The sequence below is a fragment of the Lygodium microphyllum genome, chromosome 14 (assembly GCF_053477565.2).
Source record: "Lygodium microphyllum isolate KBCC chromosome 14, Lygodium_microphyllum_v1.1.10, whole genome shotgun sequence".
NCBI lineage: Eukaryota > Viridiplantae > Streptophyta > Polypodiopsida > Schizaeales > Lygodiaceae > Lygodium > Lygodium microphyllum.
The window spans coordinates 25422724-25438261 of record NC_141148.1 but is presented as its reverse complement, the minus strand read 5'-3'; the positions used below and the strand labels follow the sequence as shown (position 1 = coordinate 25438261).

The window sequence follows — 15538 nt, the reverse complement described above, 5'->3', positions numbered from 1 at the left end:
TGTATACTAAAATGTAGTGTTGTATATGCAAGAAAATAGGGCAACACTGCTATCCATAGAGTTCTCTCTCTCATTTATGCTGGAAGGTTGCTCTTGACTGTCCTGAAACAAGGAAAAAAGTGGACTATTTTGATGCCTCTTGGTTCACTGTTGTCATGGAACGCAAGACTAGTGTTTGGGGTTGATGTATGCTTAGATTCACTATTGTTTTTGCATAGAAACATGGCATCATTGCTATTCATAAAGTTTTCTCTGTGATCTATCTCGGATCTATGCTTGATGAAGGCTTTTGACTATATTGATATAGGGCTTTTTTAGGCATATCACATGGTATACTGATCTAGTATGAAGGGAGAAGGAGGGAAAGAAAACCCTTGATGCTTATGGATTGTTCCTGAAGCTTTTTTATTGTTATATACACAGGGGAATAGAGTAATATTGCTATTCATAGAGTTCTCACTTTGATCTATGTTTGAAGGTTACTCTTGGCTTTCTTGAATAAAGAGTTTTTGTAGATATTTTTGATATCTATTACTCTACAATATAATAAGATGCAAGATAGTTGTTTTGGGATGAAAGAATAGTAATTTGGGAACCCAAAATAGGGATTTACATGTTGTATGGGCTGCATAGGTTTCAAACTATTTGTATGAGTGTATGGGCTTGCTTTTTAGCCACAAATACATTGTTTGGCATCTAAACTCATGTATGGTGGATTATAAACCATATGGGCTGAATATAAACATGTTTGTATTGAGCCATAGCCCTAGTTCATAGTTATACACTAATTTATATACCATACGTGGTTAAGGCACAAGCTTTCATACCACAGTCATAATCTAAAGTTGGGATTCTTACATATACTCGATTTCTATTATTTTCAAACCTTCTTCTTCTATGAGTGTTTCTCTATTTGTACTTCTAGCTCTTATTACTTGAGTCTTTGTGACTTTTGGCCATATATGGTAAATACCCTAGAAATTATTTGATATCATGATAGGGTGGAACCTTTTGAGCTCATAAGTGAAGTAGAGATGTAGAATGATATTTTTGTCCCATAAAACATGAAGAACATGACCCAAAGTTCATAGATTAAAGGGTGACTTTGCATCATGCCAATGAAATATACAACGAGTGCTCTGTGTTTGATAATGTTCCCCACTTGGCACTATAATGAACACAAAGCAATAATAAGAATGTATAGGTATACATAATGCTCAATAACAGAAAACTAGCTCAACAATAAATACAAACCTTACATCATGCATTCTCTAACAAAATGTATTCTCTCCCCATGAAGAACAGGAGGAGAGACCACAAAGACTTCAACTCACACAAGGTAGACAAAGAAGCAAAAGATAAAGAATGATAGGCTCACGATCTACTTAGAAAGATGCCAAGAAAACTAAAGCAGATATACATGCATCACAGACAACTATGAGAACAAATGAGTGGTGCACATAAAAAATCCACCAACAAAAATGAGGGAAGATGCCAAAAATTACACACCATTTGAAGAGGGTTTTGAGTTTGAACAATTGCAAATGTGCAACAAAATACACGTCGCAAGGCAACTAGAACAAGAATATATCATAGATACAATACTATTGCACTAGCCAATACAATATCCTGTATGGGCATTTGACACATTTTAGAGCATATTAGTATCCCCAAAAAAGAGACCAAATATAACCAAACATGATTCAGTTTTCTAATGAATATATGATTTCGTACTTTTTATTGTGCACAAAAAAGTTCATTCCATAGCATTAGAACGAATATTAAAAAAAGGTACCAAAACTAGTCTTGGACGGTTAGCCACACGTTTGTGTATTTGAGATTTAGTAACTAAATTATGTTTTTTGTGTGTAAAATGTTAAGTAGACTGATATGTTTTTAGGCTATAAATGTCACATTGAAACATTTTCTCGGTTATTATTTTCATTCCAAATTGACAAATGTTTTTCTCGCGAGGAAGAAAACCCTTCCTTAGCAAACGAGAGGAACAATTTTGTTTCTCCGAAGCGTGAAAGGGGGACTTAACGTTTCCCATTGTCCACGCTATACTCAGAGGGCCAGACAGACAGACAGACAGACAGACACAGACACAGGCAAAGAGAAACACAGAAAAGAAGGCAGACGAACAATGGCGACTGCGCTCGTGTCCACCGCCAGCGGGCTCCTGGCCATGCTTCAGGAGCCCCACCCTCTACTGAAGCTCCACGCCCTCTCCAACATTAACAGATACGTCGACTACTACTGGCCGGAGGTCTCCACCGACATCTCTAACTTGTATGCGCTCTCTCTCTCTCTCTCTCTCTCTCTCTCTCTCTCTCTCTCTCGTCGCTCTATGTCAGTTTCCTGTCTTTCAAAGTGTCCCTCTCCTGTCTATGTCTGAAGCTGCCGGATCGCTTGCATTTCGGCATCCGGCTCTTTGAGCTTTAAGTCCGTTCGGCAAGCGCTCGGTTAGGGTTTTGCCAGTGCGGGAAGTTCTAAAAATGCATTTGAAAAACAGAGATTGAGCATCGGCTTCAGGTTTCGGCATTGGAGTACACATTATGGATCCCGTGGCTACAAAAGCTGTTTGGACGGTGGATCGAGTAAAAGCAGCTTGAGGTTCATTGTCACATCTCAATACAACCCGTCTGTGCTTTCCGTTGTCTCGCTCAAGCACCCATTCTTTTTGGCATTATATTCCTCTAAATCATTGTCCTGCGTTGCCTTACTGGTTCACCGTTACATCATTCAAGGAGTCCTTTAGCATCACCTTTCCATGTTTTGGGGGTCAACTTCGAATACAAAGTGAAGCAAAATTGGGTGAAAATGGCATTTCACAGTGCTACGTCGTTTCCTGTCTTCCAGAATGTAGCTTTTCTACCTATTTTGAAGCTGTTGGAACAAAGGAACGAGTGGGAATCCTCTCGACAAAAGCAAGTGGAGGACATGGATGCATACTTAACTCGCTTCAACAAGTTTCTATTGGTTGGATGCTTTGGAGTGGGCCGTGAATATTGGCTACCACCTTTTCGAGAGGCAAGAGAATGTGTTGCAAGGCTAGATAGCCTAACCAATTATTTTATTGCAAAGGCCAAAGAGAAGAGCAAGTTCATGTGTAGTGAGAGAGAGGCTTCCAGCAGGTAGCTACTTGTAGTAAGAGGGAGGAGAATATGCATTCCATGTGCAAGCAAAAGGGTTATAGGTGTCATTTATGTCCTCAGTGGGGGCGATTAGACACAAGTTTGATGGTGGGTCAATTTTTGGTGGTTACGTTGACTCAATTCATGGTAGATCATTCTTGTGAGCGATCACAATGGTGATCCATAAAGTTCTAAGTTCGTGATTTTGTGATTTGTGGTTATGACATTGTCACTATTCAAGTTAGAACAAGATTACCGTCATAGTAACATCGATAAGCATTAAAAAATGAGGTCACTTAAAGAGAGAAGACAAAGTTAGGAGAGCTCAAATATCACTTTACATGAGCTAGAGTCTTGTGGCCTTCTCCAAGGGGTTGGTTGCATGTATTTGGATTTTGATGATTGCAATACAATTGAGGTTAGCTGCAGTTGTATTGGGAAATTTAGTGCATTTGCAATTAATTGATGCATTTAGAAGTCAACATTGTTATGCTACGTTTTAATGTTGGTTGGGTAGGTTAAAATGCACATCTTACTAAAGTTGTGATTGGACTATCTTTGTTTCCAACATGCATCGTGGTGATTGTCATCTGCAAGGTGAGGAGCTTAATCTTTAGCGACATCAAGATTGGGGTTTGATTGTGATCTTATCTTGGTGAGTCTATCACAAGATCACGGCTCACAGGTAATGGTGCGAGAGCTATATAGAGATGGGGGGTTTGATTGTAATTTGCTCTTAGTTAGTCTATAACATGATCATGAGTACTTATGTGAGAGGTGAGGGAGAGGCTCGGTGAGTGCAAGTAGGAGTGTTTGTGGTTGTGCAAGAGTAAGGAACAGTGATCATGACTTATTGGGGACTATCTTGGATTGGGCAGGGATGTATTATGGAGATAGTATGCATGAGTGTGTTGCATTATCCAATGTGGGAAATACGATGTGAATGTACTTTTGGTAGTTGAGGCCCGAAGCCTTTTACTTATCCATGACATTGCTTTAATATACGAGTAGAGGATCATTTTGATATTTGGGTTCTTGTCGTCTTGGGTTGTGGTGAGGGTCTAGTATCTTAGATTTCTTATGTGGATATGGTATGGGTAATGGTTGGATTGAGTCCTTAGACAAACATTTGTTTACTATATGAGTTGCTTTGGTTGTTTGTAATATAAGTTGGTTTACTTGAGCAAGGTGATGTAGTACATCGAGTAACCTTTTCACTTTATATCTTGTTAGCAAATGTGTGTCTTCTATGGTCACCTCTTGCTCGTGAGTCTCAATTTGATCAACTAAGGACATTAGGAGCTTTGACATTGCCTTTATTTCTTTGTCTCTCTCTCGAGGCACAATAGTTAGAGGTCTACTCGTAGGCGTGACTTGGTAGCTTGTTTTACCGATAGTTAGGTAGGCATAGGTGCCATGTGGTAAGGAAGATAGGTTCATTTTGGGTGGGTAGTGTTGGGCGACTCCATTTTGGGCAGGTGGTTATTTTGGACAAATTGACTTGTAGTTAATGCATGTTGGTCAGGTTAATGGTCTGCTAGCTTTGTGGGCATGTTCGTATTTATTGCTCTTTCCATCGTCTTAGTCAGTCAATTCATTCAAATCATCATTGCCAACCCTCCTCATTGTTTTGCCATTATTTCTTTTTGTCTTTGTTGGTGTTTTCATTGATGCTCTATGGTGCATGTAGAGGGTTTGATTGAGTCCAGCCTTATATTTTCAGTTTCAATGAGTTTTATTCTTGCGTTTCTCATCTCCATCTTCTCCTTGCCCCAAGTCCTTGCACTTTTTGTTACACAATCACATACTATCATTTGCTAAGGGGGGAGTTGGAGAGGTGATTAACATCGAGTAGTTGCACGTGATGTAGAATGTGGGCAACATCATCTTGAGTGTAGAAATTGTTGTAAGTACTTTATGAAGGGTTCTCTTGTTGCATTTCCCCCGAGTTGGTCCTCTGCTAGGTGTGTTTTATGGATCAGCTGTAAACACTAAGAAGAACGTGAAAATGACAATAGTTTGAACTATCTAACTTGATTAGTTATCAGCATGAAATCCACACACACACACACACACACACACACACACACACACAGAGTGTATGCTCGTGCAATGAGGGGGAAACTACACTCTCCTCTTTTACAATATTTATTAAAACAAACCATATGCACAAAGTGCTTTAACCGTATACAATGGGGTCGGTTTGCTATAAATAAAAAAGTTAGGATTTTTGAAAATCTAATTTTTTGCACACTACTAGCATTAAGTTGATTTTCTTCTTTTGTGCTTTAATTTGATCAATTTGAGTAGAGAATGCTCCTTGGATGAGTATTAGATAGGTGTATATATATCATGTGGTTGAAATTTTAGTGGTAGAACTTGTGCAAGTGAAGAGAGAGACTTCCAATGTATAGATGTGAGACTTGGGTGTTCTAAAGTCAAATGAGGAGGCTACAAAAGACAAGTATTTACTGAAAATGCTAGTGTTAAGCAAAATGACAAGTGTAGAGATGCTTGTCACTTACAAATAACACGTCCTATTCTAAATTTCACATGTTAATTTAATAGAGAAAGACAAGTATCTGTTGAAAATGATAGTATTAAGCAAAATGACAAGTCTAGATATACTTGTCACTTTATAAATAACACGTCTTATTTTAATTTTCACATGTTAATTTTATAGAGAAAGAAGCTTTGAAACCTTTTCTATTGTAAAAGAATCTCAATTTCCGAGAATTTGATACAGTTGGTGAAGATAGAATTGTTCTTGAAAAATTTTGGAGACTTTTATACGAACAGAATTCCATCGTAGTAACTCCAAAATAGTAATCTCTCAAAGTTTGATAGTCATTAAATTTGGATTCTAAAGAGATTCATTGTATAGGCTTATTGGTTCATGGTTTGTTTCTTTGATCATAAGCTTTTGGTTTCACCTTTTAAAAGCACTTATGTGGGCTTCCAGTTCATTTGACCATCTTAGTCTTAGTCGCCTAGGCTTTTTAGTAAATTTGACCATTCGATTAAACTTTTACTTTCTCTTGGCATCTCGTCCATAATGACCCAATTGCCATTGCAAGGTGATTTGGCTGTTAGCCACCATTGAATGATAATATGAGCAGTTGATCGAGCTAAAAAAAATTCGAAAGAATATACAAACCATTGAGCCAATACATCTTGATAATAGTTGATATATAATCGGTTGGTTACATTTTCTCCATCATGAAATTTATCTTGTCCTTGAGATGTTGATTGAAATATGTATGGTCCTAGAGTTTCTTTATAAGTGTAAACTAGTTTTTGATTTATTCTTTGAAATGCTCTTTTGACATCCATTTAGAATCTAAATGAGAGTCACTTTTAAATTTCAAAAGAAAATTTGTTTAAGGGTTGCTTCTCATTTTTAGACAATGCGAAAACTATTTGTTCTTGTTGAAGTATCTCTCTATGTTCATCTGCTTCAGGTGGATCATCTACTACAAGTTCCAATGATAGAGGCCTTTCATAAGAATTAAAAAGATGAATATGAAAAGCATTGTGAATCTTTCAATGCTTTGAAAGTGGTAACTTATAACGATATCATTAATATTTTCACTGACTTAAAGTGACCCATGATTTCTTGATGCCAACTTAGTGACTTGTGATTATGGCTTGTTAAGAGTTTTTTAAATGAGCTTTGTCAAATTTCAGCCACCCTGAAAGTGTGTCTTCTTTGCTTATTTGTTGCTTTATTTTGTTTTTTCTTGAGATCTTTGAATAACTCGTTTGAGTCGGCAACGGTTGTATGCATATCACGTACGAATTCATTTCGTTGTTTTGAGAATAGGTAGTATGAGTGGCTTATCTCGAAGGGTGCTTTACTTGTAGAAGTATGAATTGTGTTGTTGTAGGCATACTGTACTAGAGGGAAATCCTTTTTCCATTGTTGTTTGGGTTTATGGCAATAACACTTTAGCATATTCAATATTGTGAGATTGCCTATCTCACTTTGATGATTTGTTTGAGGATGATAAGACAAAGAAAAAATAGGCTCCATACCGAAATTTTCAAAGAGAATTGACCAAAAGAAAGTAGTGGCTTGTGGATCTCCATGGTCCACAACGGATCATGGGAACCTATGATGCTTGAAGCTATATTGAATAAATATTCTAGCCTTCTGTTGAGTTAGGTAATGGTTGCAAAAGCCTTAACAGACTTTTGGCAATCAAACTTTTTCTTTTGGCACACAAGACATTCTTTAATGAATTGCTTAATCTCTCTTTGAAGACTTTGGCAAAAACAAATAGATTTTAAGTGCCTAGGTTGTGGCCAAAATACCTATTCTCCATGGAAAGAAATTAATCTTTAATAGCATAAGAGTTGATCTTTTTACCAAGCTGTAAACTTTCCAAATGACTTTAAAATCTTCATTAAAAGCATACGTGTCTCATACTAATGAAATTTGTATAATGAATCATGGATACTGCATTCCAAGCCGTACAACAAGTAGATGAGAGATATTTCAAGCTGATGTCATTATTTTTGTAGATTGCCTAGAACAACAATCACTATTTTCTTGTGTTTTGTAGGGACTTTTAAAGGACTTAGATGATAGACTATAACTATTAGTAGGATTGTGTGGATCAAGACCACAAAGATTGTCCAAGTGATGATTGAGATCAAGACGAACATTGTTTTAATCACCATGATTGTGAGGATCATTGTGAAGTTTGTTAAGATTATAATTGAGATTGTGACACTGATCAATAGGTAGACCTTGACCAAGCCAACTCCCAACCCTCTTCATACAATTCTATTTCTATTCCTTTTTGTATGGCCACGAGTTTACCATTAGCTATTGTGGCACCATCTATATCCTCCACACTTCTGACTCATGGGTGTTGGTCGTATTCCCTCATTATCGACCTACCTTGGATCCTCAGGTTAGAGTGATCATCAACTGAATGACTTTATGGGATTGATTCAATGGCAGAGCTTGCTCATTTCTCCTTTTGAGTTGTATAGATTTTGTCCTCATACATGTAAGATGCATTCTCACTACTGCAAAGGTTCGAATCAAATTAGCATCCTCTTCTCAAATTTGGATATTGAGGCATGGGATGACCCTTGAGTTGAAGCTGCAACATCTCTTTGTCAAAGATTCCCCCGCGATAAAGGGCCATAACAACTAGATGGAGGAGATTTGGGATGACTTACATTCCTAGGGAAGATTGTGGCTTGAAAGACCTTGTAGTGATGCTTTTGTCTCATCTCGTCATTTAAGTATGACACTCTATGAGCCTTCTCATCGCTCGCACACAAGATACTATCACTTGGGAGGAGTTAGTTTGTATGGTGCTAGAGCAATATGCATGTTACAAGGAGAGATTCTCATGGACGCTAGTACACAAGGTTATTGTGGCATCTTTGTAGGGTAAAGGATAGCCTAAGTAGAAGAAAGGGATGAAGAAGTCGGAGAGGGATGAAAAAGTCAGAGAGTTTAGAGTCATTTTTTGACTTTGATATAGACACATGGAATGGATAAAGTATATTCCAATTTGTCCACCTAGTGGAAACACCTTATATCTCGAGTAGAAGTGCTAGAAGAAATATCCTCACCCTTGGCCTTGGTGCAAAGGAAGGAGCAACGGAGCCTCCATCTACATCTATCTCTACCTCTACTTCCGCTACAACAAGGACGTGAATCTTTAACTTAATGCTCTTGAGATACTATGTTGTGCACTTGTGATATCAAGTTGAGTGCATGTCATGGTGATAAATAATCCTAGCATGGATAGTGGGGACATTGGCAAAAGTTTTGTGAACAAGTGCTAGCAGGGTACCTTGGTCATGGACGTCGAATATTCCCTTGGAATGACTTTTGGTGTCGTGGGGCTAGGGATTTAAACGATTTAATGTCTCTGCTAAGTTTCGCAGAAAGTTTCAACACTCAAAGGTTCAAGGGGTTTAGGAATTTAAATTTGGGGCTGGGCATGGCCAACTTTGGGAGGGCCATGTATTTCCCAATTTAATCAATTATTCTTGGCTGGAAATTATGTCTGGAGGCTGTATTTGGATGGGCAGGTTTGAACTTGGCAGTTGGCTAAGTTTAGGAGCCATGCAAGGTTGTGTGAGACTTGTTTTGGGGCAGATTTGAGTTTTGAGAACAGAGGTTGGGGTAGGAAGACAGCAGCTGAAGTTCTATGGCAGTAGGACAAGGTGTTCAGGAAGGGATTTTGGGACTAAAAACAGAGAGACAATGATTTCCTCCAGCAACTTGATCTGGAGGCCAACCAGCAATAGGCGACAGCATTTGGAGCTCTTATAAGGGTAGAATACAGCATTTGAGCTGGCAATGGCAGCTACGGGCTTATTAAATGCCGGCAACTTGTTTTCGGCATGCTTTTGGGGCAATCTGATAGAAGGCGACTGGTTTTAGGCATTGTTTTGGGCTGGCAGTTACATTTTGGATCAGGTAACAGCATGTAGAGCATTTATGGCTCTAGGCATCGGATGTGGAAACATTAAGTGCTGCTGATGACTGCTGTTCAAGGAGAAATCAGAGCTGAAATGCAGAATTTTCTCTCTCCTACTTATTAATTCTCTCACATCTTGGTTAGATGCATGTGCAATCTGGGAGTGGAAATTAAAGAATTAAGCCTTGAATTTGAACTTGATGTATTGCGGATCTTAGTTTGAAACCAACAAGGTCTAGGGTTTGCATGGGTGTGTTGGGATGCATGCATGCTGGCCTCAATGATTAAGGAAGGCTGCTGAAGTAAATTCCATCATTGTGAATAGTAGAATGGGTGGGATAAAGGAGGTCCATAGGAAGGTTGAATTGCATGCAACTATAAGAGGATTCAATTTTGAAGTTCTTTGATTGTGGGATCAGGGGGCAAAATGGATTTTATGGTTGCTGGTTACAGAGAATTGGCTTGGTCAATATTGGGAGTTGGAAACTCGAGGGTGTCTCTTTGGAGTTTGAGGCAAGACTTGCCATCTTCCTGAGGATTTGAGCTAAATCTCAGTTGTACAAAATACTGAAGGGGGACTGGTGTTTTTGGGGCCAATCGGGTCTTGGCTTGCTTTAATTTCTTAATGGCAATCTAGCCCAAAGTGGTAGAGTGTTGAATTTTTAATTGTCTTTTATTTTATGACTTTACACTTGTTGTAATCAGTGTAATTGAGGGTTTCATCACACTTTTCTAATAAGGAAGACTAGTTTCATCCACCATCACGAGAGTCAATCTTCCTTCACATTCATTAGTTGGAGTCTCCTTCAACTATCTCATCCTTAAAGAGGGCCTAGCTAAGCAATAGCGATGCTACGTGTCACATGACTCCTTAAGGAGATTGGCTTTAGGATTTTCATTTTGATGAGGGTATAGTCACTATAGGTGATGATTCATTGGAGTGCTGACACCTTTGTTTTCCTATTGTCCATCTTAGATATCTATATTGGAAGTTGTCCATGTTCGAGATGACTTAGGTTTCCATCTTCTTTGTTCATGACCGTTATTGAGTAGCTACTGTGATTGTTCTCTTCGACTAAGTTGCGTTTTGTTGAGGATTCTACATTAGGAGCCATTTTTTGCATTAGATTGGAAGGAGAGGAGGCTATATTAGATCTGTTCCCCTTCCAGCATGATGGACCCTTCTAGGTATGTTTCCTGTCAACGATATGATGTGAAATTTAGATGCTTTCCTTAGCATTTGATTAAGTTATTAATCAAAAGTGCAAATGGGAGGTGCACATGTGATGTGCAAGATAATTAATTCACAATGTTAGCCAAGGACCCTAAGAATTTAGTGGATGTCAAAGTCAAAAATTGTAGTAGTTGTATTGTTTAGGTACTAGGTGGTATTTGGTGACAATTGTTGGCCTAGGACAATTTATTAGCCATTAATGTCAGTGGTGGTGACATTAGGAACTAGGTATTAATTGATCAATTAATGCCAAATCAAGGGCTAGTAAAAGCTTAGGACAACTTTGGCGACAAATTGGCATGGCCTATTTAATTATTGGTTGGCATTGTTATTTTTTTGAGTAGAAATCTTTTGAGAATTAATTAATTCGGCTGAAAATTGGTGGAAATGGATAAGGAAGGTTACCAATTGGCAAAATCTCCCATGCAAAAGGTAGAGGTTGTTTGGGGCTGAGAGAGAGAGAGAGAGAGAGAGAGAGAGAGAGAGAGAGAGAGAGAGAGGCTGATTTTCAATTGTGGGCTGTTGAGGAAGAGGTCTTTGCTGCTTGCTGACTGCTGTTCAAAGGTCAACCTTTGCCGGAGAACACCATTTCTCAATTGTTTGCATTTTGCAATTTCTAGAGATTATACAACAGTTGTAGGAGAGTTTGCAGTAGCCGACAACATTTTGAGCTTTAGATTGGATTCAACTACTACTGCTTAACAAAAATTCACAACAGGGCAACTTTGAATCTTAGTCTATTTCGATGATGAAACTCCGAGTTTTCTCTCTCTTGAGCTCCTCTCTGTTCTCTCAGGAAATTCACAGCTTCCTTCAAGAGATCTCAATCAAATTGAGTCCCAAGAGGGTACAAGTGAAGAATTTTTGTTGCTAAACCCTAATCTACAGCAGGAATTATCGTTTGACAGTCACCTCAAAAAGTGTGCTAAAAAATTAAGACCTTAGATTTGGAAGGCAATTGCTGAAATTGGGGAATTTTAGAGAATTCCAAGAGGCCAGCTAGCCATAATTGATTTTGGGGCCAAATTTCTCACCCAAGGAGTGAATTGGAGGCCATTCCCCTTCAAAATCAATGTGCAAATTGAATTGAAGACTTGCTCTCCATCTTGGGCAGCAAGGTATTAGAAGATATATCAGCTCATGTGTGAGTTTGTGTATGCAAAGGCTGGGCACATTATTTAGGATATTTTAGGCATTTTTTGTGGTCTTTATTTTGGTCATATTGAGCATTTATTGTTGGTTGACTAGCATTAAATGCTGGTCGACCTAATCATATTGAGGACATATTTTTGTCCTATGTATTTAGGCTCCTCTTCACTTAGATACTCATTTGCCATCACACGTGTGGAGACTCTGTGGAGAGAGGAGCGAGTGCTTGTGCACACAGCCAACGACTCACTATTGTATGCGACTCAATGTTGTATGCAACTGTCTCATGTTGGATATATGGATTCCATTCCCTGAGCATACTTCTAAGTTCTCATCTATATCGTGTTCTTTCTTTTCCTTTCTCTTTTGTCTTGTGTTTCAACAATTTATTACAGTAGATGTTTACGCTTCCATTGCTGCTCCACTTCTGACATGGTATTAGAGCTCAGGTTTTGTCCTCGTGTTTTCTTTGCTGATTTTAGGACTGTTTTGACCATTGCTGATCAGGCGACTGTTGCTCCAACTAGGCGACCTGTTTTTCTTGCGTTTTTGTTAACGTTAGCATCTATACCGCCTACGTTAGCCCCTCTATTGCTTGCATGTTAGTTCCAGACTGCGTTCTGGTGTCTTTGCATTTCCTCCTGGCTGGGCTTCTGCATTATCAGGCGCAATTTTTGGCTGAGTTTTTGTCCTTTTGTAGCAGATTTCTTTTTGTTTTGGTTAGATTTTGGTGAATATTGTATGCGAACTCTCATTTTTTGCAGTCTATGCTTGTGGTTTTGGTGTGTTCCCTCTCCAAGTACCTTCTTTTCTCTACTTCTTTTCTAAATTCTCTACAGATGGCTTCTTCGTGCACATCCATTGATGATAAGTTCCATGGAGATTGTAGTGAGGCTCTTGCAGCTTTAGAGAGGGGTTCGAAGAAGAAGAAGTCCAAGACCCAGTGTTACCACTGCGGGAAGAAAGGTCATTTACGAAAGGATTGCAAAGAGTTAGCGGCTTCCAGGAAGAAGAAGGAAAGGGAGACGAAGCGCGGAGTGGACTCCTCCAATGAGTCATCATTTGCTTTAGACTTGACTTTGATTCTCCGAACAAGGAGAAGTCCAAGGCACAGAAAGGATTAGTTTCTTTGGATTGTGGGAAGGGATTGATGGCCCCTTCCTTAGCTGCTTTCTAGTGGTGGTGATGATGGCACCCCTCACAACTCTCTAGTGCCAAAGAGGGAGTGTGAGAGGGTGGTGAAATGGGATAGCTGCGCCTCATCTATACATCTATACAAATGCACAGGATCCAGAGAGGGACTACCCTGACGCATCGATTGAAGTCTAGCATGTTCAAATCTTGGAGCGAGGATTGACATTTAGGTTCATGACGGGCTGTTATCTGACAGAGAGTGGGCTTGGCTCCTAGTCTTGAGCTTACATGAGGGGACACTTTGGTGATCTGGCCAAAGGTGGGGAATCCATGGTCACATATGTTCTAGAGGGATTTTTGATAGGATGGTCATGTATGCTACTAAGAGACATGGGGATAAATATAGAGATATTCTATGATCTCTATTTTTAGGAGTTGGTACATTCGACATCGACATCAGGTTCTCTTCGTGGCGCCTTGGTGGTGGCTTGATTACCCATTGCTTGGGTATCCATGGTTCTACTTGGTGGTTCTATGTTGTATGGTTTATGATTCATTCTCATTGTACCATTGTATTTTATTAGATCACCCATGACTTGAGAGAGGGTGCTAGAAGATATATCAGCTCATGTGTGAGTCTGTGCATGCAAAGACTGGGCACATTATTTACGATATTTTAGGCATTTTTTGTGGTCTTTATTTTGCTCATATTGAGCATTTATTGCTGGCCGACTAGCATTAAATGCTGGCTGATCTGATTATATTGATGACATATTTTTGTCCTATATATTCAAGCTCCTCCTCACTCAAACACTCATCTGCCATCACATGTGTGGAGACTCTGGGGAGAAAGGAGCCAAGGCCGGTGCCCACGCAGCCAACGATTCACTGTTGTATGCAACAGTCTCATGTTGGATATATGGATTCCATTTCCCGAGCGATTTCTGAGTTCTCATTTGTATTGTGTTCTTCAGTGTTTTTTCTCTCTTTTTCTCTTTTGTCTTGTGTTTCAATAGTTTACTACAACAAATGTTTATACTTCCATTGCTATTCCATTTCTGACACAAGGGGCATTGGAAACTGAAGGACATGAGAGAGCAATCCTAGTGTACTTCAATTAATTTTAATTCAAGCTAAAGAAATGCCTCAAGGGGCACCAATTTTTGGAGTCAATCAGGTATCCATTGTCTCAGATTGATTGGCAGTAATTTTATTTTAGTTGATTTGAATTTCATGCTTGTTGTAGCTATTATTTAATCAGGTCATTATTACCCTTTCTCCGAAAGGAAGGTTGGTTTCATTTTCTTGTTGCACCCGTTTTCATAAGTGCACCTCCCATTCCCATCATCTTCTTTGGTGGTTTCCTTGTAACCTCCATCCCTTTTAGAGGGGGACAATCTCAGAGATATGGTTGTGGATTTTGGTCTTTCTTGTTTCAAAGGGGGATTCGCAGGATTGTGAATGGCTTCTTCAAGGACTATAGTCTTCATCAAGCCTTTCTATGACACGATGGTCTCTTTCCTTTGTCATTGAGCCGCCATTCCTTTTGCTGGTACCACAACTATCCTATGGCCCTTGGTCCTATATGTTTTTTTTTTGGCAGGTTTCGACACCTTTGATCGCTACTTACTATTATCTCTCAATTAAGTCGGAGACTTGGCTCACCCATTCTCGATTGGAAATCACACTAGTGATTTATTCAAGGCCTCTCCACTCCCATTGGTCTACGATGGCATCTTGTTGCATCAGGTTTTCATCTTGAGAGGTGGTCAAACTCCTTGGTTGGCATTCATCATTGGTGGACTTCATTGGGATTTAGTAGTGGTATTTTTCTTGCCACCCTCGAATCCATTCCATCTCCTTTGGCCTTCCATCACATCTAGGATTTGAGGGGGGGCTTTAAGAGTCATGTGTCTTGTATTGTCATCTCTTGCGTGTGGGCCTCAGTTTGAGTCAAATGAAGACATACATAGTCTTTCAGGTGTAGGTGCCATTTGGCAAAGTGGTCAGGTTCATTTTGTGAGATGAAGGAAAGAAATCTGCCTTGACTGAAGAAGAATGCTGAATACAAAGGAAAGGATTGATTAGTCATTTCGTGCAGCCCACAATGTCAGTGAGGGCATTGAGTCAAAGTGAGAATGATGGTAGCATTGGAGTTGGAGTGTGTCGGAGATGGAGTGTGCAAATTAGCAACGTGTAGAAGAGAGGTGCCCTTGCTTGCTAGCTAGCTATAAATAGTTGAAGGCCTCTAAATTTGGTTGATTGTTTGGGGTTGTCGAAAATGTGGTCAACCTATATTAATTATGGTTGGTAGTAGCATTAAAATGCAAGAAAGTTGATGTGGTCTTCTTGGATAAAATCAGAGTATCCTGGAGCAAAATTGTTGCGTGACAAGGCAATACAAATTGGCACGTGGTTGGTAAACACAAGAA

General features: G+C 39.2%; 1 protein-coding gene across 1 annotated transcript in view; it reads left to right on the top strand.

The window, feature by feature from the left end:
* Positions 1-1985: 1985 nt before the first annotated feature.
* Positions 1986-15538, top strand: part of LOC148025429 (26S proteasome non-ATPase regulatory subunit 1 homolog A-like) — a 36778-nt gene continuing 23225 nt past the window's right edge. The window contains exon 1 of the mRNA XM_087692557.1: positions 1986-2292. Within this exon, the coding sequence (XP_087548683.1) occupies positions 2147-2292 (146 nt within the window). The 5' untranslated portion in view covers positions 1986-2146. The remainder of the gene's footprint in view (positions 2293-15538) is intronic.